General features: G+C 53.5%; 1 protein-coding gene across 1 annotated transcript; it reads right to left on the reverse strand.

Moving 5' to 3' along the window:
- Positions 1 to 979: 979 nt before the first annotated feature.
- CLSTN3 (calsyntenin 3) lies at positions 980 to 27,153 on the reverse strand. Its single transcript, XM_057702198.1, has 18 exons — positions 26,845 to 27,153; positions 24,376 to 24,498; positions 23,730 to 23,925; positions 22,272 to 22,480; positions 21,853 to 22,002; positions 21,410 to 21,595; positions 20,646 to 20,927; positions 19,757 to 19,869; positions 16,611 to 16,773; positions 15,911 to 15,967; positions 15,038 to 15,195; positions 14,757 to 14,905; positions 9,271 to 9,497; positions 8,798 to 8,968; positions 7,846 to 7,991; positions 7,492 to 7,627; positions 1,920 to 2,122; positions 980 to 1,827 (listed from the first exon to the last, which is right to left on the reverse strand). Exons 1-18 carry the CDS (start codon positions 26,906 to 26,908, stop codon positions 1,687 to 1,689), a joined length of 2,874 nt encoding a protein of 957 aa, XP_057558181.1. The 5' UTR covers positions 26,909 to 27,153; the 3' UTR covers positions 980 to 1,686.
- Between the last annotated feature and the right edge of the window lie 508 nt (positions 27,154 to 27,661).

Genomic DNA, 27,661 nt, shown 5'->3' on the forward strand with positions numbered 1-27,661 from the left:
TCAAATTAAATAGGAATAGGGAAATTGGCAACCTTGCCCAAGGCCTGGCGTCCTGAGGCTTTGGCATCTTCTGTGAGGGAGGCTGGGGAAGAACTTTCCAGGAGAACTTGAGCAACAAAATAAAACCCTATTTGGAGTCCTGCCTGCTGCCCTTTCTCTGCACAATGGGGGTTGGCATCTTGCCTCACTCCTGATTCCTACTTCGTGTATGTGTGTGTGACAGTGACAGAGACAGAGACACTGAGAGAGCAAGGTGGGCCCACAAGCAATAGCAGCAGTTTGGGGCATGTGGGGGATGTGGAGGCACAAAGCCTTCAAAGTCTTCTCCAGGCGCCCAGGCTCCTGCCCAGGTGCCCACCTCATCATGACACGACCGCCTGCCCAGCTGTCATGTAGGGAGGCACTGGCAATCATGGGCTGGCATCCGGAGTGTCAACACAGAGGGTGAAGAGGAGGGACAGGAGGGACTTCCCTGGCCGTCCAGTAGTTAAGACTCTGTGCTTCCACCGCAGGAGGTGTGGGTTCGATCCCTGGTCTGGGAAGTTCCACATGCAGCCAAAAAAAAAAAAAAAAGAGAAAGGAGGGACAGGAAACATTACACCTATAAGACACAGTCAGGGGTCAGTGGTTCTGACCCTGAAGAGTCTCCAGGAAGTGAATGCAGAGCAGCACATTTCAGAAGAAACCCCACCTTGGTCCCAGAGACAGATGATCCTGGAAGGCTGGGACTGGGAAGATGCTAAGAGATGGACTCTGTGCTGCCGACGTGTGTACTCAAGGGAGGGACAGAGGGCCCTGCAAGCAGGTGCTGAGGGAAGAAGACAGTGGGAGACCACCAGCCCTGCCCCTCACTTCAGCTCAGAGTCCAAAGGGATCCAAGACCCCAGAGCCGCCACCCACACAGCACCCACCCGGGATCAGCCAGGCCGGAGGCAGCTCCCTGAGCTTTTTTCTGGTTGTTTTATTTGAAAACCCTAGGATGTGTCCCCTCCCTCACCACACCCCTCCCTATCCCCACCCCAGGACGTGACAATGCCACACGCACACGAGGTTGTGAGCTGCACACGGAACACAGGGGCTGCGCTCACGACAACATGAAAAAATATACATTATATATACTACACCCGGGGCCCCCACCCCCACAAGCCAGTCACAGCCGAGTCCCACAGGAAGGGGCAGGCGCTGCAGGACCTCAGGCAAGGAGAGCAGGGGAAAGGGAACAAAAGAGGAGGGAAGGGGGCCAGGAGGAGACGCAGGGATCCCCAGAGTGAAATGGAAAGGGGGGGCTCATAAGAGAAGCAGGGCTGGGTGGGGGCTCCGTGAACAGGAGAGTAGGGAAGGGCAGAGTACAGGGTTTCCTTCAGTTCCCCCGCGTCCAGCGCATGGCCAGTGAGGAAGAGACAGACGTGGGTGAGTGAGGGGGGCTGCCTGGGGGCAGAAAAGGCAGCCACAGTCTCCCACCCCAGGGGAGTAGGAGCCCAGAGGCATGGGGGGGGTGGGCTGGGGGCAGAGGGGGAGGGGTGGGCTGGGCTGCAGTGGGGCGACGAGATTCTGAGATTACGGGATGACTCCTCCAAGAGCGCTCTCCCTCTGGTCTCTCTTCTCTCAGAATGTCCTTCTCTCTCTTCGGGGGGGTGTCTGTCTCACCAGGGTGGAGTCCTCTCTCTGTCTGGGAGGGGTGGAGCCTTAGTAGCGGTGAGGAGGGGTCTCGATGATGCGTCTCTCGTCGCTGCTGGGCGAGTCGGCTGCCTCGGAATCACTGCTGTCCTCGTCCTCCTGCTGGCCAGCCGCAGCGCCTGCCACGGAGGCCTGCCTGCCCTGGTAGGACTGGGGGAGGCGGGGAGAGGGGGGCTCAGCAGGAGGCCTCGCGCTGGGCGTGCACCCCAGCTGCGCCCTGACTCTGCCCACACCCCACTCACCTCCATGGGGTTCACGATAATGGTGAGAGCTGAGTCATCCCAGAAAAGGTCGGGGTCCTTGGGGTCACTGGAGGAGCCCGGGGGCCCGCCGGCCCCAGAGACGCGGCGGTGCAGCGAGTGGATGCGCACGAGGCCCAGGACGACCATGAGCACCAGGAAGCCCACGCACACCACGATGATGAGGGTCGCCGCGCTCGGGACCACTGCGGGGAGAGCCAGGCGCACCTGAGCGGACTCCGCTCGGGGAGAGTCGAGTCGGGGGTCTGGGCAGAGGGAGTCCCCAAGCAGAAGACAGGGTCCATGATGGCCCAGAAGAGGGATCTGCCCTGTAGAAGCTGGAGGAAAAGTAGAGCCCCAGAGACGGGGAGGGACAGAGAGCCCGAGGGAGGGAGGTCTGCAGAGGAGGCAAGAGACGGGGAGAAGGGCCCCCAGCCCAACGCTGCCCTGAGCAGCCCTGTGCTCAGTGGACAGAGGGCAAGGCCTGGACCCTGCCCGCATCCTTCTGCCTGTGCCTTCCCCGGGGACCACGCAGACCAGGAAGGTGCCCAGAGCCCAGCAGGGAAAGGAGAGAGGCGGCCACACAGGCTTGACAGTGCAAGAGGAGAGACTGTTCTCCTGCATCATAGGAGAAGCAGGCTCCAAGCGTGGCCTGGCACCCAAGGCTGGGGACAGGTCCAGGGGACAGAGAGCAGCCCCTTCACGTACCCACCTGGACAGAGCTCACCCCTGCTCGGTGACGCCTCCCATGTCCTTGTGGGCTCAAGCTTCCTGGACCTCCGGGGCCTCTGCTCCCCTCGGGGTACACCCACCTCCCCCTCGGCTCTGTCCTGCCTCTGGGCCCGCAGCCTCACATTGAAGCCCAGGCTCAGGGGGGCGTGGACTCTGAGGGGCAGTGAGACACAGAAGGGTGCGTGCACCCTCACTCGGACCTTAGAGCTGATGGTGGCAAAGCAGACGTGCAGGCACAGGTACACGCCCAGGAGGAGCGCGTGGGTGCACAGCTGGACCAGGGTCACCACGCCCCGCACCCGGGCCAGACCTCTGCCGGCCTGCACACCTACCCACACCAGCCACCTGGCGACCTGCTCACATGGCAGGATTGAAAGGACACGCCTGAGAGTCTCCAGCAACGCACAGCAGAGCCACACGTGCAGTGCCACCCAGCTCCCCGCCAGCTGGGCAGACCAGGCGACCCCCCGCAGGAAGATGTAAATGCCACAGACCTGGGCCCAGAGGGCCACAAAGCCAGCAGCCGTGAGCACAGCCTTGCCCACCTCCTGTGCACACACATACGGCACTCGGAGAAGCAGGCGGAGGCAACGCAGGAGAGCCCACAGCCCCAGGGACAGCACGTGGAGGCAGAGACCCCACACACACGCCCCCAGGCCCAGGGCCCTCACGGGCAGCTGGGTCACCACAGCGCACATGGCACACACTAGACCCTGGGCAGTCCTGCTGCTGAGGGACTATTAGTGTATGTGTCTCACACACACTCACACACACACACACGAATTTACCCACAGCCTCTAAGACTCACATGTCAAGAGACAGAGCAGAGCGCAGAGAAGCACACAGCACAGGAGCCCCCCACCCCCCACGGCACACCCGTGCCCCGGCAGCCGGCGCACACACACTGCCACACGCACCAGGGCCAAGCAGGGGTGGGAGCATGCCCCGCCCGAGCAGCCACACGAGCCTCGCACCTCCCTGAGGCCGCCCTGACGGCGCTCTGCCAGGTCGGTGCCAGCCTGACCCGACCCATAGCCCACTTGGGGCCAAGGAGCACTGACTCTGCTGAGCAGGCCAGGCGGGCCCCCTGGGCTCTGGGGGAGGGATGGGCCTGGGTGGAGGAGCATTTCTCAACTGCCCGGGGATGGAGGCGGAGGGTGGGGGGAGGCAGAGATGCCCTTTCTGCTCCTCTGCAGGAAACAGCCCCTCCCGGGTCTCCACGTCAGTGGGCAAGATCTAGGGAGGGTGACGCCACCAGCAGAATGCCCCTGTAGCTAAGCCCAGGCTCTAGAAGGAGTAGAAACCCCTCCTCAGAGTGGAGGTCACAGCAGGTGCACTTGCTCTAGGGGTGCAGGGACGACAAGCCAAAGTTTCCACTTCATGCCTAAATCAAATGCATTTGTCCCTCCGAGCCCCTGGCCTGGTGAAGGAAGTGACAACTTGACAGCCAGGAATAAGCAATGACCACAAGAGAGACACAATGCAGACACTCTATCTGCAGGCAGACCAGTATGGTTAATTCATTTAAAATGAGCCAGAAGGCCAGGGAGAGGAGAGAATTTTTAAATTAGCTGCAGACAAAAATCAAGAGTTTAGGAAGTACCATCAACCTTTCTTACGGCATTAGATCCAAGCAGTTAATTCTGGCCTTGCATGACCTCCAAGGCCAACACGAAAGGATGTTTTAGTTTTAGCCAGTAGCCTGTAGGAAACTCCGGGTTTCATGTGATTGTGAGACACACTTAAAGGCCTGTCCATGACCCCGAGCGCAGTCTCCCTTCTGAAGAGCCTTGAGAGAAACCTCTTTCTAGGCTGGGTCCCCAGGATTCTCTTGAAGCACTGGTTGGTCCCCTCCGAGGACTTTCCTAACTGCTCAGCTTTCCTTCTGCTCAGCTACAAGGAAGCTCGGAGTCCAAATTCTGGCCACTCTAGCAACTTTGCAGTATCTCACAGCATGTATTTTATGAACTGACTTATTCCCTGACTTCTTCTTTTGTCATTGTCCTTTCCTCCTCACTTACAATTTCATTTTCTATTTTTATCCTATTGCACTGTAGGTCTTTCCGCACAGTCTCAGATACTTGTCGGTAACAAACAGGGAAATGGTTCCAAACATGGCTGCACGTTGGAATCCCCTGAGGATCTTTAAAACCCACTGATGCCTGGCTCCCCACCCCAGACCTTCTGATTGAACTGGTGTGGGGTATGGCCTAGGCACCCAGCATTTTTACTGCTCCCCAGGCAATTCTTACGGGCATCAAAGTTTGGGAGGACTGGATAAGCGTTGTCTTCATCACGTGTCCTACCCTTCTCAGACAGCCTCATTCTCCCTAAACACAAACCCCCCAAACCACCCACCCACCCCCAATTCTCAACCTATCATTCTCTCTCATGTCCATCCAAACTCCCCTCTACCCTTTGGGTTCAAGCTCAAGGTCTGAATGCACCACTAGACCTTCCCGGGCTGACTGTGCCAGTTCACACTGATCTCTCTTTCCTGGTGCACTTGGGAACTTCGGAGAAATGAACCCTCTGTCCCATTGGAGGGACTTCTATCTCTTACTCTTTTGCATGGTCAGAGTAATTAGAAATTGCAAAACGATCCTATAACTCCACTCTTGGAGCTGGGAGGGAGGGAAGAGGGAGGGAACAGCTTGAAGAATCAGGAAAGGCACATGGAACAAGTCTGATGAAATGGATCTCTGGTAAGCTCAGGAGATGTCAATCACCAAGGCCCTCGGGTGAACTACGAACTCTGTGCCCTACTCAGGCCAGAATCAGGGAAAAGGCAAAAGCAGGCTGCCACTCTCAACTGGGATCTCAGAGCAAGCAGAGAAAACAAGGATGAGAGTCTCACTGAGTCTAGCAGCAATGCCAACCTGGACCCGCCTTGAGCCTAATCTGAGTGGCAGGACCCAGTATCCAAGCCCGACAAGGCTGAGTGGGATGATTCCCAAGGAAAGAACTGGAGAAAGAGCTAGGGCTTCACGGCCCCAAAGGTCTATTTAACAAAAACAGGTTTAGTTCACTCACACATCTCTAAAGATTGTGTGAAGCTTCCCAGAACTTTTCCAACTTGGTTATGCCTTATACACTCTCCTCACACCTACTTCCATCTGCTTTGCTGTAGGAATCACAGGAAAACACTTTAAAAGGCATCTGCGGTTGTTTTCAGAGAGAGCAAGGATGAGGGGAGCCAGTTCCAGGGAAAAGGAAACACAAGAGATAGTGCAGTGGTGGCTGCTGCCCGAGGAGAGGAAACCAGACAGAATCCTGGGGGTACCGGGGAGCTAGCCTCAGTCAAAGACATCCTGGGAAACTCTCAGGAGCTCCCCCAAATTAGGTACAACTATAAAGAGACTTTTTTTTAAGCATCAAACATAAATGGAGAGGGTATGGAGGGTGATGGTTAGAGCATGGGCTCTGGAATCCTACTGCCTGGATTCGAATCCTAGCTCTACCATGTTCTAGCTGTGTGATCTTGGATAAGGTTCTTAACCTCTCTGGGCCTCCATTTCCTTGCCTTTAGAGGGGATGATTCTAGTACCTATTTCATTTGTTGTCTGTAATGACTCACTGGGATAATAGGTGTAAAGCCCAAGGGTGTGGTTCCTGGCACACTGATGTGTTCACTATTCTTACAATTACATGGTTGACATATGTGCTGTCCTTTCAGGATAGGGTGCGGTGACCATGACCTTCTTCCAAGAAAGCATTTTTTGAGCTCCTTATGGAATTGCCTTCAGAGCCTGCAATACGCCTTTTGACTTTTTTAAAAAGTGACAAATCTCTGTCCTTTTAGAGTGGGTTTTACATTTACAAACCCAAAATGCTGTCCAGAGCCAACTCTGACAAAAAGTGGATGCTGAAGTTGGGTAATACTGAACTGGGCCAAAAGCAAGATGTGTCCCAAAAGTAACAAAAATAAATGCATCTCATAAATTGACTTTGAAAGCAATTCTAAAAAGGGATTCCAAAAATCATTTCCAGCAACATCAGAATCATTGCAGTTTTTAATAATGTGGGAGAAAACACATTTTATAATACTAGGTGTAAATATTAGGTTACAAATGGTTGGATCCCAAGTTTGTTAAAAGAAAAAAAAAAAAAACAGCTGTAGACAAAAGCTGGCACATAATAGACCATATTAAAAATGGTCAATTGTGGTGGAATTATGGCTAATTTTTCTTCTTTATACTTACAGTGTCTAGTTTTTCTATAATTAAGCAACTCAAATTGTGAATTAAAAATTGCATCACTAGTAAACAACCATGGCCAGGGAACAAGATTGCTTTAAAGGGCAGCACTCCATCTGGATGTAATACTTTGCATGTTTGCATATTTTGTTTGAGAAGTAGCCTTATGACTTTAGAAATCGCAAATAATTACACAAGCAATAGCACCAACTTTCTCCTTGAGGATAGGAACTGTAGATATCCCATCATTTTTTTGTATTCTTTAATTGTACTGTGGACAGTCCTAGTAGACAGTAGGTGCTTCATACATACTTGGTAGCTTCACTATTGAGGATCCCTAGGTCCAGGGCTAACTCGATATTGCTGGGGAAGGGCGACAGGGACAACAAAGGCTAAACCCACACTGACCATGATCCCGGGCGTGAGTGCCCCTGTGACGTCCCAAGGCTGGCACTCTCCACTAGGGAAAGTGAATCATCCGGGGGTAAAGGGACTGGATCACAGCCGCCAACTAAGTCAGGTTCTTCGGGGAACAGAATCCATGGCTATACCCCTTGCTCCCCAACCCCCAGTGGTGGAGGGGAGGATGCTTGTGCCACCCACTCCCTCCACCCACCTGCCCGCTGGCCCCACGCAGCCTTACGTACTGGAGTTCCGGTGGGAGCTGGCCAGGCTGTGTCCAGCCATCTCAGGTGGGGGCTGATGGCCGCGGTGCAGGAACTGCTGGGAGCTGAGCATGTGGCTGGGGTGGGCGACCCGGTTCATGCTGTGCAGGACGCTGACCTGGGGGGAGGGCGGGCTCGGTGGGTACGCCTGCTTCTCCCCGACCTCCTCCACCCTTCGAGGGCCCAGCTCTTCACCCCTGCCCCCAGCTTCCCCTTCTTCTCCACCCATCGCCAGGGCCAGGAGTCCTCCCGTCCCCACCCATTAGCGGGTTCAGTCCAACCCACCCCGACTCCTCACCAGCGGGGTGACTATGAGAGGAAGGGGACTCTGGGTACCTCCACGATGAATTCATTGCTGGAGTAACGCCCATTCATTTCTGAGCAGGAAAGCCGGAATTTCCTGGCATAGAGGGCAGCTCCGTGTCGCAGCCGGTAACGAGCCTGCCTCAGGACCTCTTCGTACACAGTGATGCTCTCCACCCCTGCGGACCAGGAGGCAGCTCAGGGCAGGAGCCAGCGAAGAGGCCTGGAGTCTCTCTCCCAGACTCCCACCAGCTGACACCCTTCAACGGGGGTGTGACCCGAGTTCTCAGAGGGCAAGGCGCTCCCCTGCACCCCCGCCAGCTCCGACTGACTGGGATAAGTAACCGAGGCTCCATTTCTGCCTCTGCTCTCCTCTGAGAGCTGGGAGGAGGGATGGAGAGAAGGAAATAGGGATACCCTGCAGGACACAGGGAGGTGGCGGCAGGAGGGAAATGGCGACTGGAAAACACAGAAGTTCTCAGTGAGGCTGGAAGGAAATGGAAACCGGAGGGAACTGGCCACCCCATCTTCTCCTATTCTCCCTGATGGAGCATCCTTCAGAGAGGAGCAGGCTTCCATGGGAAGCTACCGAATCATTACCACCAGCCATTAAGAGATGAGCACTGGACTTAAAGCTATGCTATGTCCGTGAGATTAGTGAGATGCAAGACAGAGAGGAGGGCGAGTACCAAACAGCTAGAGGATTAGAGAGTTAGTCAGAGACCGAGCCAAAGAAGAGTGGAGACCAGAGCGGAGATGAGGGGGCTGGAGAGAGAAGCTGGGAAAGAACCACCAGAAGCCTCAACCCTAGCCACCCGCTCTAGCAACAATCTGGAAGCCCGAGGACCTTCCAGGTGGGGAAGGTGCAAAAGGGCACTCAGTCGCATCCCTGGGCCTAGAAGGAGGACCCTCTGGGTTTCCCAGAGACTTGACCGTGGGAGGGGCATCCCAAAGAAAGAGGACAAGGCTCTCGGGCCCCACTGACCAGCAATGGTGAGGTAGGCGGATGTGTTGGTGAGCTCCAGGCCTCGCTGTTGCAAGGATGCCATGTCCAAGAGCAGGCTTTCCCGCTCGGGGTCCAGGTCATCCCCCACCAGGGAAATCTCACAGCCGTCCAGGTTGTGCACAATCTCATCCGACATACGTGTGTCTGTTACTAGATGGGAGGGCGTCAGGATCTGGGTCAGAGCTGAAGGGCCCACCACACAGCCACTCTTCCTCCCCTTCCTGGGTCATCCCCTGAGAGCCGTCAGCATCACTGTCAAGAACATCACTACCCAACAAACTCCTTACAGCCGGGAGCCTCCCACTGGCTCTCCTTCCTAACAGTCGATGGTTCTAGAAAATCGAATGCAGGGTGATGTCACTCTCATGTCCAGCCCCAGATTTTCTCCTTCACTCTGGTTCCAGACACAGACCCCTTCTCTGGATGCTATCGCTCCCTGGGGTCATCCTTACCTGTGCCCTGCCAACTCTCATCCTTTTTGGCCTCCACCTGGTGAGAAATGGAGCAAGTGATTTGAAGATCAGGGAACAAAGGGACCCCCTCAGGTCCCTCGAAGTCCACAGCTGGGCGGGCAAAATGAGCCGTGCCACTCAGCAGGATCTGGGGGGCGTCAGGCTGGAGCACCACCACATAGCCCTCCACTTCGGGGATGGAGACACAGGACTCTTCACTGAAGCACCTATATGAGAAGAGGGGAGAGAAGCAGCCTGTGACCCCATCATCCTCTCCCTTATAATCTATATTCTGACCACCACTCTGGGCCTCCACCTCTGCAGAGAGCACCCTCAAGCTCTTGGGAAGGGAAAGGGGAGGAAAGGGGGATAGTGCTTCTGCACGACCACCACCCTTATAGCAACGCTGGAGGGGGAGATACTGCATGGAGATACTGGAGGGAGGATGCCACTGCAGGGAAGGGCCAGGGGCAGAAGGTCAGGCAACCCTGACCTATGGGGGTGATGACATCACCAATGCTCTACCCCAAGACCATGGAACATCTATCAAACTGTATTTTACAAACTGAACTTAGAGAAATGTATCTTCACCCAAGAGATTTTTTAAAAAGTGTGTTCAGTACAATATCTGGTAGATACATGTCAAAAAATATTCGACAACAAAAATGGGGTGGGGGTGGGGAGTGTATCAAAGGATGTCCTCAAAACTATAATTCAAAAAGATAGGGACTTCTCTAGTGGCACAGTGGTTAAGAATCCGCCTGCCAATGCAGGGGACACGGGTTCAATCCCTGGTCCCGAAAGATCCCATATGCCACAGAGCAACTAAGCCCGTGCTCCACAACTACTGAGCCTGTGCTCTTCAGCCTGTGAGCCACAACTATTGAGTTCACGTGCCACAACTGCTGAAGCCCACATACCTAGAGCCCATGCTTCACAATAAGAGAAGCAATCACAACAACAGAGTAGCCCCCACTCCCTGCAAGTAGAGAAAGCCGGCATGCAGCAACGAAGACCCAGTGCAGCCCATTAATTAATTAATTAATTAATTAATTAAAAAGACACATACACCCTTATGTTCATAGCAGCACTATTCATAATAGCCAAGATATGGAAACAACCTAAATGTCCATTGACAGATGAATGGATAAAGAAGATGTGGTACACATATATTACTCAGCCATCAAAATGAATGAAATAATGTCATTTGCAGCAACATGGTTGGAACTAGAAATTATCATACTAAGTGAAGTAAGTCAGACAGAGAAAGACAAGTATCATATGATATCACTTATATGTGGAATCTAAAATACAACACAAACGAACCTATATATGAAACAGAAACAGAATCATGGACATAGAGAACAGACTGATGGTTGCCAAGGGGGAGGGGGTTGAAGGAGGGATGGAGTGGGAAGTTGGGGTTAGCAGATATAAGTTTTTATATATAAAATGGATAAACAACAAGGTCCTACTGTACAGCACAGAGAACTATATTCAATATCTTATGCTTAAACATAATGGAAAAGAATGTTTAAAAAGAATATATATATATGTATAACTGAATCACACTGTGCAGCAGAAATTAGCACAACATTGTAAACCAACTATACATCAATTAAAAAAAAAAAGGATGTCTTCTTTGGTGTGTCTTCAATTCATTCCCTCCAGTATCAGAGAAACACACTTCAGAAGGTGAGCTAATCTGACCATCTTGGACCTGCATCCACTGTCCCATGAAGCCTCACTGATCTTGGTATCAGACAAACCCTCCCTAGAGAACTGAGCCAGTCCAGACCAACCAACAGCACAGCCGCTCGGGAACACGCTCCCAGGATTGCCACCAGCCAATCAAAAATTCTCAGAGCACCTACTGTTTTATGAAGCATTTTGCCCACACTGGTTCATTTAAACTTCTTTGGCTGCTGTTGGAATAGGAATAAGAAGACAAAGCTCTCGGGTCAAGCATCTTGGCCACATAAGAAATATGTGTCCCAGTCCAGGCTTGAACCCATTCTTCTCATTCCAAGTCTACAGTTTTTCCACCACACCACAGCCACCATGTGGGTTTGCATGAGTCAAATTTATTTACAAAGAAGTGCCCCCTTGGAATTCCCTGGCGGTCCAGTAGTTAGGACTCGGTGTTTTCATTGTCGTGGACCCAGGTTCAATCCCTGATCAGGGAACTAAGATCTTGTAAGCCGCACAGTGTGGCCGGAAAAAAATCAAAGAAAAAAAAAGTGCCCCCTTGAACAAGCAGTCTTCACAGGGGTGGTGATAATTTTGGAGCAGGGCCTGTGGTCCATACACCTGGGCTAACGGAAATGGTTTTGTTGAGAGGATTGTCAGTACAAGCGGGCCCAGGTTGACTACTGGAGCCAAAAGGAGAACGCATAACCTCAGTGGATACCATGAACGCAGAGCCCCTGAGGGTACCGTGCCCACAACGTGCTGAGTTCCTGTGCCGTAAGGAGCAGGGCCTGAGACAATCTGCATGGTCATCCAGAGAGACCCGGATCAAAGCCTCTTGGGAAAAAACCCCAGCTGACTCTGGAAACACAGACTCCAACAGACACTCCCGCTGTGATGGGTGATCCACAGGGGACCCAAAGGGGACTAAGGGGCTGGCCCTGGCACTAATGATCTGGTCGAGAGATTAGAATTGGCACACAAACCTTAAAACAAGAGCCAACATGGTCACCGTCACATGAATGGAACAAACACAAACCCATGAGAGTTCAGAGTGGGAGAGGTTACTTCTGATTAGGATGGGAGTGGGGCGTTTGCAAGGGAGGGTGGGAATAACCAAGAAAAGTAGCAAGTGAGCTAGCCTTTGAAGGAAGGAAAAAGGTTGACCCTAGAGTGATGGCGAGGAGCACACAAAGGGGAGTAGAGGAACAGGAGGCAGGAAAGCCCAGGCCAGATGGTTGAGGGCTTTGAGTGCAGCTTTGGTGCAGTGGGCAGGAGGGAACCATGGATGTCTTCTTCCGCAGGGAAATGTGAAGATGGATATTCTGATTCCAGATCACTAACCTAGCCTCTGGATGGAGGCTGAACTGAACTTAGAATACTAGATACAGTCCACTAGTTAGGAGGCTATAGCAATAGGCCAGATGAGAGGTAATGAGAGCCTGCTGGAGTCATAACAGCAGACATGGAAAAAGAGGAGACAGATGCCAGACACTAGTGCAGCACGGGATCTAGGTGATGGGGTGTAGAGGATAAAGACAGGGGAGGAATCAAAGGCGGCTCAGAGGCTGTAAGCTAGGATGACTGCAAGGACAGAGACACCTTTACAGAAGCGGAGAATTCAGGGGGAGCGGCTAGTTCGGGCATCAAATTCATTATTAAGCTTTAGCTTGTTTCTCTGAGGTGCTGGCAGAATTTCTAGATAGAGGTTACAGCAAGCAGATAGAAAGTCAAGAGCTAGGGAAAAAGAACAAAGCTAGAGAAAAAGATGTGGCAGCCATCTGTTCAATGGTCAATGCCCTGAGTAGATACACTTTCCAAGAATTCAAGAAAGAAATTTAAAAAAAAACCTTAGGGAAAACCTGCATTGACTGAATAGTTGCATAAATCTGGCTTTAAATGGACAGAGGTCCAAGAACTGAACATTGGAAGCTAAGGAAGCCACATGGACAAGGCCAAGAAGATACATCACAGGAAGGAAGGTGTTGCTGGGTATCTGTCTCTCCCTGTTCCTCTCCCTCTCTCTCTCTCTCACACACACACACACACACGCACACACACACACCCCCCTCTATATTTTCTTCTTCAACCTCAAGGAAGTGTTAGGGTAGCACTAACCACATGGTAGCCCTAGAATAGAGAAATGAGATCTCTCTCCTTCTTAACCTCATAAAAGAAAAAGGCCCTTCCCTCCACTGAAGGACCGACACCAGGTTCCCAGTCCTTGGATAAGCCTCTTCCCTGGGCAGGAAAGAGGTAGGAAGATTTCAGATGAGCCAGTCAACAAAGAGGGTGTCACCGCCCCCCTTGTGGGGTTGCCCCATGCAGAGCTCCATCCTATGCCAGAAAACAGAGCCCTCCCTCTGACGTGGCTCCTGAGCCTACAAAGGGCATGAGGCCATTCCTTGGTTCCTGAGGGATGAAGCCCTTCACACCTTCAGAGCTGGGTGAGAGCCCTTTCACAGCTACAGTTCTGACCAGAACATGGTGGAGTGCATCCTCAGCCCTGATCTGTGCCCACGTGACCTCACCTGCCCATGGCCTTCAGCTCCACCCCAGGACCACACCATGGACCAGCAGCCCAATTCCCCAAAGCTCTGCCCCTGCCTTCCACAGCTCTAACTGAGAGGCCTGACAATCATGCCCAGTCGCTGTCCGGGGCTCTGAGCCCGCTCCTCTCCAAACCCACCCCTGCCAGGATAGGGACATGTCAGAGAGATGTTTCTCTTCAGATAGCTTTTGGAGAAACTTAGAGGCAGAGCAAGGGCGAAGGGAACACAGGAATCCTGACCCCTACATTGTGTGATCCAGCCACTAGATGGCAGTAGCTCTAAAAACTGCCCCATAAACATAATAGGAAGCGAAAATGCCTTCAATATAATAATAGCCAACGTTGGCACAACAGGCACTTTGCTGGGCATTTGATCTGGATTCTGTCATTTACTCTCACAACAATTTCACAGCTCAATTCTATTGTTAGCCCTGCTCTATGGCATTTTCTCAGTGCTAAATAGACAGTAAGTAAAAGACTCTGTCCATACCTCTTATGCTTTCATGACCTCTCAATCATTCTGTATTTTTAAATACCTAATATACTTAAACCATGAAGTAATGCATAATTTTTCTTTTAAAGAAGTCAAAACCATTCACTTAGAACTCAAAAGTCAGGCAACTTTTTCTATGAAGGGCCAGACGGTAAATATTTTGACTTTTTGTACCAGTCTCTGTCCCAACTTCTCAGTCCTGCCATTACAGGGTGAAAGCAGCTCATTTCCATAAACAATATGCAAACGAGCAGGCTTGGCTGTGTTCTAATAAAACTTTATTTACAAAAACAGGCAGCAGGCCAGATTTGATCCTGGGGCCATAGGCTGCCAATCCCCAGACTTAGATCATCCTATTTGGTCTTGCAAGAGCTTGATGAACCAAGCAACCAGAGGTCTTTGCCCAAGGTCATCCAGGCAATTACTACTGAGTCAGAATTAGTGTCAGGTCTCCTAGCTCCCAAGCCAATACTCTCTTCTGTCCCACTTTACATATCAGCACAGAGGCACAGGGGTTAAAACCCCCAAATCCTGTAAGTGTGCTTTAGTGGGAAGAGCAACGAACCCAATATTGGAAAATCTGAGTCTAGTCCAGGCTCTTCTTCCAGCATCGCTGTGTGTGACAACTGGGAAGGTCAGTTTTCCATCTCTAAAACCAGGGAGGTGGGCCTAGCCGTCGGTGGTACCTAAGGGCAAAGAGTTCTGACACTGTCTGGCTCTGTTCTGTGACTTGCCCGCCCACCCAACACTCACTTGACGGCAGTGGTGAGGCGCAGGGGTCTGACGCCAGGCGTGGCAAAGCGCAGAGTGTTCATGTAAGCCACATGCTGCAGGGCATGGTTGAAGGTCTCCACATCATCCCCCTCCAGGGTGAGCAGGGACTGCGAGGGGTTCACGTGGACCTGGGCCCCAGACACAGACAGGGCTGAGAGCAAGACCGGAGGCGGGAGAGGAAGGGAACAGAGGTGGGGGATGGGGAAGGGCAGGGACAGGGGGCATGCCCGGAGGGAGGGGCCCAGAGGAAGGGGCGATACCTTCATGCCTTTGCCCAGGCTCTCGAAATCCCTATAGTCCAGCCCCTCCCGACATGCATAGAGGCACTCGATGACCTCACGGCTCTCCAGGCGGCCTGAGCGCACGCTGAAACCAGCCAGGTAGCCGTGGAAGTAGTGGTGGATCGGCAAGGGGTCTCCTAGGGCAGGAACACAGGGGCGGAGCGGAGGTGAGAGGAGGAGAGGGGGGATGGGGGAAGGAGGGGGGGGATGGGGGAGGCACAGGGAGAGGCGTGAGAGAAAGAGAGAGAAGGAGTAGTAGGCTGGAGAAAGATGACGGAAAGGAGCCAGGTGGAAGCTGGAGAGGGGAGAAGGCAGAGCTAGAAGACAGAATAAAATCTTGGCAGGGCGGGGGGCGGGGAATGCGGGGGCGAAAAATAGAAGCCACAGAAATGAGAAAAGCTTCCGGCAGAGGGAAAAAGAGAAGAAAGAAAGCAGGACCAAAGGGAGGAAAGAGGAGACCCAAGGCAGAAAACGAGGAGAGTGCGCGAGGGGGTCTTCACGGTGCATGCGGGAAGCGCCGGGAAGGATGCGCGTGAGCTTCAGGGATGCCCATTTCTCCCTGCCGCGTGGCTGCCTCCTGCGCCCTGCGCTCTGCCACGCGGAAAGCCAGCACGAGAACCCTCGCCTTCACTCCGTGGGCAGGAAAGGACACGGGCACCCAGCCCGGCTCCATCTGGCTGCCCTCTCCCGGGCGAGCCCGCCTGGCTGCGGTACTCAGAGGCTCTGCCCCCTGGTGGTGGGCGAGGCGATGAACCGCGAGGCCGGCTAGGACCGCGCGGACGCTGGAGCCGGAGCGCAAAGCTGAGATGCGAGCTTTCCGGCCTCCGGCCTCCGGATCTCACAGGCAAGTACCTGCTGTGGCGTCTGTACTGTTGTCGCCTCCCTTTTCCTTCTCTTTGTTCTTCTCCTCTGGGGGAGAAAAAGTGCCAGTGAGCTCAGGGATGTGGGGCCAGACTGACAGAGAGGACAGGGAGGTCTTCCTGACTCTGCCCCTGCCGGTGTAGGGCTTGAACCTCTCAGCTGAGTCCCAACTTTTCTTTTGTCATGTTTGAGATTATCTCAGGCCTCTGTTATAGACAAACCCCAGATATGTTGCTGAGGAAACACAAGGGCTCTGGTAACACACACACACACACCACGCACGCACACAAACACACCACATACACACACACCCTCCCGAAAGGGAAAAATGAAAGAAACAGCTTAAAAGTCGGAAGGTTGCTGACTCTCTGCAGGGTTACTGTCCTCCAGCAGGGGAATGGGCTGTGGAAATCATCATTACTGGGATGGAACAAAGTGGGACGTGGCTGCAGTTACAGAAGGAGAGATGCTGGTGATGCCTGAGCAGGAAATTCCTCCGAGTCAGAGATAATGACTAGTCTGAGAGGCAGGAGACCCGAGGGGCTGTGGTCTCCTCCATCGGAGACCTTTCCCAGCCTCCCCACCCAATTGCAGGGAGACAAGCTTATGAAGTCAGCTGCCCTTGCTCCTCCACCAACCCCTAGAGGCCCCAACTATGAGCGCCTCCATGGAGAAGCTCAGGGGGACTTACCAGTCCAGCAGGCCCCAATCATGAGTGCAGGCTCCCTTCGGGGTGGGTGGATGAGACCATTGTCATGGATGAGGGCAGGGTCGAAGGAGATGCCATCGGCATAGAGCGTGACCGTGGGGAACTCGAGATTCAAAGCGTAGTGGTGCCACTCATCATCACAGACCTGGGGGGTGGGGAAGGGCAGGAACCCTTCGGTTACTTTATCTCCGGGGAATAAACACAAGGCACTGCCCTGCCTCCTGGAGGTGGGGCCAGTCCCTCATAGTCCCTGTTCTATCAAGAGGGCCTACTAGTAAATTGCTGCCCACCTGGCTCAAGGAATAACATTCTTGCCTAGAATCTATCAGGCTCCAACCTGGTACCTAAAATTCCACTCTGCAGGTAATTCTTTAAAACCATCAACATTCCTAAGGGGAGTGCCACAGTGTCCCTCAGCAGGTGCTCTCCTTCCCAAGTCCAAAGAGAACGAAAAGCTATGGGTTTCTGTGCCATTATCTCCATCTTTGTTGCCACCCATCATTGAAGTCCTCAGTCTCTCTCGTATGTTCTGTTGCAACAGTCTCGTCTGAGCACTTACACTCTTACGTCTCTCTGATACCTTCCTCCCATAGTTGCCAAAGGGATCTTCTTTTTTTTAATGTTCAAATCACTATCAAATTTAATGTGCTCGGGGCTTCCCTGGTGGCAGCACAGTGGTTAAGAATCTGCCTGCCAATACAGGGGAGATGGGTTCGATCCCTGGGCGGGGAAGATCCCACATGCCTCAGAGCAACTAAGTCCATGTGCCACAGCTGCTGAGCCCATGCGTTGCAACTACTGAAGCCTGTGCATCTAGAGCCTGTGCTCCACAACAAGAGAAGCCACCACAATGAGAAGCCTGCACACTGCAATGAAGAATAGCCCCTGCTCGCCACAACTAGAGAAAGTCCTGTGCAGCAATGAAGACCCAACACAGCCAATAAATAAGTTAATTAATTAAATTTTTTAAAAATTTAATGTTGTCAAACTTAGTATTCATTAACAAGTCATTATATTTGAAAAGATTGGATTCTCCTCATTTCACAAATGTTCCCAAATATAAATGACAATTATTGAAAAATCATAGCTAATTGCAAATTAAATAAATTACTTGTAACCCAAATCTTTTCAAAAGCAAAGTGAGAAAAATTCTTCCTATTTTTGTAACAAAAATTTATATTTAATTTGAGAAATACATCCCAAATCTGGTGGAGCAGCACCTTCAAAATTTAAGATTTTTTTTGGGGGGGGGGGGGACTATAGTTGATTTACAATGTTGTGTTAGTTTCAGCTGCACAGCAAAGTGAATCAGTTATACATATATATTTACAAAGGGATCTTGGTAAAATGTAAATCTGGTCAGGTCATGTCCCTTCTGTAAACCCTTCCAAAGGCTTCCCATCTCTCATAGGACAAAATCCAAACAACCCCAGCTAACAAAGTCTACCATGCACCTGATCCCTGCCCAGCTCTCCAACCTCAGATCCAGTCTCTGCCCTCATTCACTGTGCTCTAACTCCATGGTCTTCTTTTCATGCTTGCTACATGCTGATCCCTTTCCTGCCTCAGGGCCTTTGCATCTGCTCTTCCTTCTGCCTGGAACTCTCTCTCCTGACAGCTCTGTCTCATCCTTCAGGATGAGCTTACATTTTACTTCCATAGGGCCTTCCATGAACATCCAGTCTAAGGTTCCCCTCTCCTGGCCTCCTATTCTCTACCTCAGTCCCTTGCTACTGCTTTCAGAGCATTTATCACAATTTATCATGTTTATATGTCTGCTTACTTTTAACAAATCTATCTCCCCCACAAAAATGTAAGCTCGATGAAGGCAGAGATTTTGTTCCATCTTAGACCCCACTGTATCCCCAGAACCTAGCAGAACGGCAGAGTATTGGTATTTACTAAATCTATGTTGAATAAATAAGGGTAAATAAAAGAAAACAGAAAGAACAATGTGGGGGAAAGATGAAGAAGAAGCAATGGCAGAATATCTCTTTAAAAGAGTGCCACAAAAAGCAGAAGCCTTTTTAGACAGCCCTCAATTATCCAGTTTGTGGGTTTTCATTCCCCTTTCTCTCTCTTCCACTTCCTGCCTTTTTTCAGCCATTGGCTTACTCAGCCACTCCACCAGGGCTTACAGGAAAAACAGGAGATGGAAACTCAGTTCGTCCCCACAGTCCTTGTGGTCAGCTTGGAGAATGAATAAAGGAGAGGCTGCAACTGTTGGCTCAAGAGATCTTTCTTTTCTTTTTTTTTTTTCTTTTTTGCCCATTTTTTATTTATCCCCCATAATCATGAATAATAGTAAGAACTTATATACATACGTATGTGTATATAAGTACATATATATATGCTTTTCAGTCTATAAAGGTCTATTATATCATTTAATCCTACAACAACCCTGGGATATAGAATTCTTATTATCCACATTTCATAGGTAAAGAAATTGAGTTGTAAACATATTAACCAATATTTCATAGCTAGTAAGTTCTCCTGGCAGGACTCAAACCCAATCTATGTGCTTCAGATTACTTATCTCCTTGATTACAACATACTAACTGCTTGAGAGTCAGGGATCTGCACTGTTACGGTTCTAGATAAGAAAGACATGAAATAAAACAAGAGGGGAAAGGTTGATTGGGTTTGGTATTAGTAGTAATTTGTTCCCTACTTCCTCTTAATCTAGGAGTGCTTTCTGCAAGAGATAAGGCTTGGAAAAAGAGAACAAGAGAACAGAGCCAGGGTGTGGGGCAGGGAGGGTGTAAAAATAGTCAGGAACTAAAAGTGGAGAATGAAACAGGGGGCACAGGGGGATCTCCCTGGTGGTCCAGTGGGTTCCAGCTTCCACTGCAGGGGGCACAGTTTCTATCCCTGGTCAGGGAAGTTCTGAATGCAGTGCAGCAAGGCAAAGGAAGGAAGGAAGGAAGGAAGGAAGGAAGGAAGGAAGGAAGGAAGGAAGGAAGGAAGGAAGGAAGGAAGGAAGGAAGGAAGGAAGGAGCGAGCACAGGGCAACCCAGAAAATGCCCACCCCTGCCCTAGGACCTCCTCCACTGAAAGTAGGTGGACCTCCTCCACTGAAAGTAGGTAACATCCACCCAGCTTTCCCAGGAGCCTGGCTCCTGTCTCACCTGCTCCAGCTTCCAGAGAAACTTGACTGGCCGGGCACTCTCAAGCAGAGGCCAGTAGAGGAAGGCAATTCTGCAGCCATGGACAGTCAGCGAGTAGTGAGAGAAGCCATCCTCTGAGAGGAGAGGATGGGGATGGAGGTCAAAAACACAAGGACTGAGGCAAGAACAGCTTCAAAGCACCAGGAGGGAGGGGACACCAAATTCTCTTTATCCCCCCAGCTCTCTCTCTCTCTCTCTCTCTCTCTCTCTCTCACACACACACACACACACACACACACACACACACACACACTGAGTCCAGTGTCAGGCTTCTCTTAGGCACTCTGATTGGCTGAGGGGACACTAGCCAGCCTGCTCCCACCCAGATCTTTTACTGGTCAAACTTCATGGGTAAAGATCCTTTTCAGATCAAGAGAAATGAGCTCCGAGAACTGAAAGAGCAGGTCATGGCTGAGCCCCCCTGAGAGCGATGTGCTGCTACCAGAGAGGGAAGAGGGGTGCCCTGGGAGCTGCAGCCTACCAGCCTGTATGGGAGGAGGATGGGGTGGTGGTGGAAGAGAAAGAATGGGGCACAGCATTACTCAGGCTCTTCCATTGTGATGGGGGGGGCTGTAGGGGAAGCAGGTCTGGGGGGGTCTACTACACAAGGGATGCAGGGTGATCAGGCAGCTGCAAATGAGGAGGGCAGTGAGCAGTTCCATCACTCCGAGAACAGTAGGATCTCAGCTTGTCATGTGGGCAGTAAATCACAGGAATATGAAACCTAGCACTGCTGTCTTACAAATGAAGAGAGAGAAGTCACCCAACCACAGTCACAGACTGGACAGGGACAGGCAGGACAGGAAGCCAGTCTCCCCACGCTCAGACGGATGCCCTGAGGAAGGCTCACCATTCTGGACAGTGTTACACACGATGGTTTCCTCTTCCTTCTTGCCCTTGTTGGGGGTTACACCGTGCTTCATCCAGAAGGACAGAGTAAAATGGTCACTGAGGCTGTCCTGGGGCCCAGAGCCCAGTCCAGCAGTGCCACCCAGTGGCACCTGCACAGCTTGGGTGCCGTTGAACCAGTAGATAAGGCTGCTGTCCTGGCTGTAGTGCACCGAGAGGCCTGCTGTCCAGTTGGCGTTGGGGCCGGGCATGGGCAGCAGATCTACCTCCCCGGGGGCCGCGCCTGCAGGAGCCCCAGAAGGCACAGGTGTCAGCGCCGAGAGGCAGCAGATGGAGAACAGGATGCAGGCAGGGAGAGCGTGATGAGAAAAGGTTTCCTACAGCTACTTTCACCACCTCTTCTGGCCTTTCAGAGACGAGAAGGGAATGGCTAGAAATAGCTCTCCAGCGACCTCAACTCCTCCAACTCTTCATTGATCCCTGTCATTGCCCCATAATCTATCTGGTGACTTTCTTGGGCCACAATTACACATCTTTGCCAACCATATATTTACGTGCTCATTGGACCACAAAAGAATAAGCACGGCTCACACGGTTCCCCGATCAGGGATTGAACCTGTTCCCTCTGCAATGAAAGTGTGGAGTCCTAACCCCTGGACAACCAGGGAATTCCCAAGACACATTCTTAAGAAAGAGGCAGAGGAGGGTCAGGCAGAGGCTGGGTGGCAGGGAACAGGCCCAGGGGGCCGAGGGGGGCACACCCACCGCAGAGTTTCCGCAGAGCCCGTTCTGAGTAGTTGTCACGGTCACAGCCCTTGGCCACATGGCTGGTCTGCAGCTCTATGGTGGCCTGAATGTTCCAGAGAGGTTCATCACAGGTCTCCAGGCGGATACCAGGGAACAGAGCCAGGCTCCCGGCGCCTGGTGCATATTCAATCCTCTTGTTCCAGCCTGCAGGGGTGAGAGGCGGTGGGCAGTGGAGCGGGAGATGAGCAAGGCAGCCCCTCCTGTCCATTCTGCTCTGACCACGCCCACAGACAGTCTCGGTCTCCTGCGAAAATGGCCAGCCAGGGTAGGCAGCTACAAGCCTGCCCCAAATATCCCTCCCCTGACTCCTAGCCCAGCCCCTGTGGTTGTCAGAAGGGACGAAGAGGAAGACCAAGGTGAAAGATGGCTCACAAGACAGGTCTCCGAGCGGAGCTCCTCACCTTGCCAGCTGGGTTTACAGGTGGGCTTCACCTGGATCTCCACCTCGGCGTCATCCGCCGCCCGCTTCTTCCCACAGTCATAAGCCGTCACTGTAAACTTGTAGAGCTTCTCACCACTGTACTGCAGCTTTTCCGTGTTCTCAATGTTCCCTGGGGTGGGGTCAGGGAAGGAGAGGGTCAGGAGCACTAGAGAAAGCCTGAGGAGGCCAGGGGAGGACTCGTGAGCTAATTGGGCAGCAGGTGAATTAGACATCAGGAAGCTGGCAGGATAGAATCTGAGGAAAGAGGCTCCACATCTGGGAAGGGTGGTGAGGAATGAGGATGTGAGAGGCAGAGAAGTGGAGAGCACAGCCCCGGGGCAATCTGGGAGGTATGGGCGCCCAGGGCTGAGCAGCTGGGGTGGCAGGGGCTGGACTCACCGTCATTGTCAATGAGGAAGGGGGTGTTGGGTGTGAGGATCTCATAGTAGCAGATCTGGCTGTACTGCGGGGAGCAGTCCCCGTCGATGGCCTCCACCCGCAGGATGCGGTCATACAGTTTCCCCTCGGTCACTGCCGCACGGTACAGCCGCTCCACAAACACTGGGGCAAACTCGTTCACATCATTGACCCGCACATGCACGGTGGCCCTGCAGGTGCAGGAGTGGGAGGAAGATGAGGAAGAGTCAGCCACTAGTAGGAGTCCAGACAGGGATGCAGAGCAGGCGGGATCAGCGTGTCCCAGAGCCTGGGGCAGTAGGCATGATCATCCCCGCCACCCAGCCACACACCACCCCTCGCCCCGGGAGGGGGGCACCATGCACTGCAAGGGCCAGGAATCTAGTGGGAGAGGGTGACTGATGTACGAGGTGAAGAACGACCCCAGGAAGCACCAGGGGCCGGTTTTATGACTTCTGTGCTGAGTGCTCTGGGTGGGGGTGGCAAGACGAGTGAGACAGAAGATTCTGTGTCCAGCAGGTTGTTCCTTCATGGCAGTCAGATCCCATGGGATAATCGAGGATGATGGAGATTAAAAGCCAAAGAAAAGCAACCGTATTCAGGGAAGTGCCATTTATACCAGAGCCACAAGTCATCTGACGTGGGCAGTAAGCAAGCCAGCCATGCCCCCTCCCCCCGCAGGCCCCCACAGGCAAGCAGAGCTGGGGGGTGGCTAAGCCCTTGACTCTGAGCCCTGCCCCCAGCCCAGATCCCGGCACCCAGGGCCCAGAGGCAAGAGTCCTGTCTCCAAGTGGGAAACGGAGTCATCACAAAGAACAGTCTATCTCCAGTGCCTTGTGGTGGCCCAGGAGTCCGGGCCGCCCATTTCCTCCCATTCTCCAAGGAGAGGTGAGCTGGGAACAGATGCAGGAGCCGGGTAGCCGTCTCCTACCCACCCTCCCGCTGCTGTGCATGTGTGTGTCTGTGTGTGAGTGTGGCGCACACTGCAGATGGCTGGGCAGTCGGGAGGAATCTGGATGTGTGCTGTGCCATGCTCCCCCTCATTCTCTCAGCATCCTAACTCCATGCACTGAGCCCTTTCAGTGTCAGGCCCTGCGGTGCCTGCTTTTTACACAAACCATCTCCCTTCATCCTCACAGTAACCTGAAGAAGTAGGCATCATCGCTACTCCATTTTACAGACAAGGAAAAGCAAATCCACAAGGGCTAAGACGTTGCCCAGGGTTATAAGAGGAAGAGCCAGGATTACATCCCACCAAGTTCAACCACATGCTTCTGTCCCCTTGGCTGAAGGCTCCCGGAGGACAAGGCCCTGTCCCTGAATCCCATGAACAGAGAGGAGGGGGGTAGACAGTCAATGACAACAAGGATGGAGGATGGTGAGGGGCCTGGGAGGAGGTGGGGGCTTGCAGCAGAGGGCAGGAGACAGGGGCTTCCTCACTTGTGGGACTTCTTGGTGTTGGCCCCATCGGGGCCCTCGCCGCAGTCATAGGCCTGGATGGTGAAGGTGTGCTCCTTCTGGGCTTCACAGTCCACAGGCTCCTTAGCCCGGATCAGCCCTTCTCCTGTAGCCTTGTCCAGGATCACAGCCTCGAAGGGGACCCCAGACCCATGGAGTCGGAAGCCACAGATCTCACCTGGCCAATGGGGGAGGGAAGGATTCAGCTCCTGCACTACCTCCAAGATCTCTTTCCAGACCTCGCCAACCCCCGTCAGGCTCCCACTTCACCTCTCCTCCCAAACCCCTGACCCTTCTTTTGCACATGAAAAAGCATTAATTATCAGACATTCAGATCCAACCCCAGCTTCCCCGAGAGGTAGCCTCTCAGAGCCACCAGGTCCGAGATCTGGCAAAATCCGGATGAGTTAACCCCTACCTGCCCATGTCCTTCTCTCTGGCTCCCTTTACTTTACCACCGTTCTTCACCATCACGTCACTGCCTGTTGCCTCCTGGGGTCTACTTCTTCCTCTTTCCCCATGTCCTCATGGCTCTCCCTCCCAGGTCCTCTCCTCTCCTCCCTTGCCCTTGCCCTCCCGCCCACGTCTCTCGATCCTACCCGCCCCGCCCTGCCCCAACCCCACTTACCTGCATACCGCAGGGGGGCATCCTTGTCCAAGGCAAAGAGTGGTGGGTTCAGCAAGACCGTGTTGTCATTCTCCATGACGATGCCCTGATATTCCGCCTCGATCCATGGCTTGTGCTTGTTGGCTGCCCCCCCAGGGAGAGGCGAGGAAGCACCTGTGAGCTGGCCCTCTGCCGCCACACAACCCTCGTTGACCCAGACAACACACTCCAGCAATACCACCCTCTCCAGCCCCTGCCAAAGCCCCTGCAGGAGGAAGGGCTGAGGACAAGAAGTCAGCCATGAAAACAGTCAGAGGGTCTACCAGGAGGTCACAGGATAGACAGTTCCCATGGCAACAGCCTGCCCTGGGTGGGGAGGGGGTCTGCCATCTCTCTGGGAAACCTGGTCAGAAGGTGGCGACCTTCTTTAGAGATTTCAAGTGCTGGAGTGTGGACACTGGGCCTTCAGAAGGCCCTGGAAAAGGGAAGGGATAGATTCTGGGCAGAGAGGAGATTAGGAAAAAAGACTAGAAGTTTCCTGAGACCCTGATTCTCTATCCTCTCCACCACGACCACCACCCCACTTCAATCCTGATCCCTTCTTCTCCTGGCCAAGCCCCATCCTAAGGCCATTCTCCCAGAGGAGAGGGAAGAGGAGAAAAGAGAAAAGGGAAAATAATATATAGGACAGAGGGAGGGGGACAGAGAGGGGCAGGGACAGAGCAGAGGAATCAATGCCAAACGACTGGGCCCAGCAGGGCTGACATCCTCAGGGATTATCGAACTGGCCTAGAAACAAGGCAAATCCCCTCCCTGCGTCTCACCCTCACACCCAGAGAACACACTCATAACCAGCCATCTCCTATGGTCCCCAGAAGGCCACCAAACCCCACGCTCCCTGAACCCCACTTCTTACACAGACTCAAGGCTCCGTCTTAATTCTTGCATAGCCCACCCCTCTTCCCTTCAACCACCAGCCGATCCACAATGGATGTGGGACTCACTCCGCCTCCACGTCTCCCCATTTGCTACCAGGCTCAACTCAATCACATCTCCTCCCCAGGACCAATCTCCCACCAGCCTGGTGAGGGGCTCCCTTCCTCCTCTATATCACCCCCAACCTCAACCTCCATGGCCTGCTCTACCAAATCCCATCAAGCCAACCCCTCAAGCTCCCAAAGCCCATCCGTGATGGTCCGTCGGCGAGACCTGGGCAAAGGAAGACGTATCATCAGAGGGAAACTGAGTCTCCAAAGGGAAACTCATCCCCAGTATGTCATGGTGAGCAAGAAATCCTGATTTCCATTCTTTCCTCCACCCACATCCCCCAGAGCCTTCTGGTATCTGAATGCCTGCCCCTTCCTCGCTGAGGACCACCATAACCCCCTTCTCTGGTGGCAGAGGAGAAAGCCACAAGATGGTGCCCAGAAGCCAGCACAGGAAGTGGCTAGAGGCTAAGAAGCAGGCTGAGGTCAGAGACGGAGCTGAGGATGGAGGGGCTGCACACAGCTCGCCCCCCACCCCCAGCCCTGCGCCTCTCCCTGGGTCTCCCTGCTGCCTTCTGCTTGGCCCCCGACTCTCTCCTGGTGTCCATCTCCTCTCACTGACCCCTGGACTCCCTGTCTCTTCCCTCCTGGGCTCTTCCCCTCCCCCTCTCCTCACCTGTTTTTCCTGATTTCCCTTTCATTCCTCTCTCTCTCTCTCTTTTTTTTTTTTTTTTTTTGCCTCAACCTTGACCCTGGTCCATCACCTTCTCATCCCCTCCCACGCCTCATCCCCCTTCTCCTTCTCCCTTCCCCTTTCCCCACTCATTCAGCACCCCCGCACACCCACCTCTGCCCTTTCCTGCCCATCTCCACCTACCTGAGCCCTCGGCCCCCACCCCCTCTCTCCCTCCTGGTCCCTCTGATGGCCTCACCCAGCGGAATTTATCTGCTGTCTGCCAGAGAGGGCAGCTCTGGTAACCCTCGGTCCAGCTGTACGCAGGCGAAGGGTACAGATGCAGCGGAACACGCCAAAACATACGTGCTCCGAATTGCTGAGCTTCAGGGAACAGTTTCTCCCCAGGATGGGATGGAGAGGAACCAGATGGACGTGCCACACACCCCCAGTGCCGGCACACCCCAGTGAAAGCAGAGACCCGCCCAGAGATGTGTATCACCCCGCAGGGGCAAGTCCTTCTGAGACCTGAGATAGCTCCAGGAAGGAGAAATTGGGGGAGGGGGAGGTAGAGACCCCAGGATGGAAATGGGGACCAAACGGGAGCAAAGGAAGCACATGGGTAGAGATGGACCAGAGAGGAGGATGTGGCAGGGGGGATGCGAGGGAGAAGAGAAGGGGGCAGGTCTGAGAAAACAGACGGGAAGGAGCATGGTCTGAAGAACCACCTGTCATGTGCCAGGGAGCCTTAAGGGGTCCTGCCCACCCGGACCCCCACAGCGCCCTGTCTGAGAACCCTCCTTCAGTACCCCCACCCCCCACCTCACTCACCTTTGTTACAGGAGCTGGAGGGGAGCAGCGAGCCGAGCAAGAGGGGCAACAGCAGGAGGGTCATGGTGTGGCCGGGCAGGGCAGGGCGCCGATCGCTCTCCCCTGGGAGCCTCAAGCCCGCTTATTCCACCTTGGGGGAGGGATGCCGGGGCTCTCCAAGAAGGGGAGGGAAGAGAGCGGCAGCAGGGCAGAGACTGAAAGGAGCCTGCCGCCCACCCTAGTCCATAGAGCAGACCTAAGCAGACCCCAGCCTGGGTGGCTGAGGTGGGGGACTGGCAGTGGCTTCTTCTCCTTCGCTCTGGAGCCCGGCGTCCTCACTCTCTCTCTCATGCCCACCCCATCCCTGCTACTGCAGGATGACGTCAGCACAGCCAGGCGAGGATGGATGGGGCCGCTGGCCAATCGGCTGACTGGGGGGGCCAGGTGCTGCAGGGGGGGAGGGAACCAATGGGACCCGGGAGCAGGGGTGGGAGAGTGTGTTAGGGCTTTTTCCCCTGACTGCAATTTGGGGGAGCAAGGGAACTGCGGGGGCTGGAGAGGAAGCTGGAAAGCCGTGGAGGGGGTGGGAAAAAAGAGGGACGCGGGGAGAATCGAGAAGCTGGAAGTCCGGGGGTGGGGAGAGGAGACGTCAGAGGAGACCTGAGGGAGGCGAGGAGGGACAGTGTGCACGTCACCCCACCACCACCACAACTCTGCATTAACCTCTTTTCATAGCCCATTCCATCCGCGAGTCCCTGCTGGGGGTCTCCTGGGAACGGCGAAGTAAAACCCACAACCTGACCCCCGAGAGATGCTGGCATTTCAACTCCCAGCCCCG

This window comes from Hippopotamus amphibius, chromosome 12 (assembly GCF_030028045.1).
Source record: "Hippopotamus amphibius kiboko isolate mHipAmp2 chromosome 12, mHipAmp2.hap2, whole genome shotgun sequence".
Lineage (NCBI taxonomy): Eukaryota > Metazoa > Chordata > Mammalia > Artiodactyla > Hippopotamidae > Hippopotamus > Hippopotamus amphibius.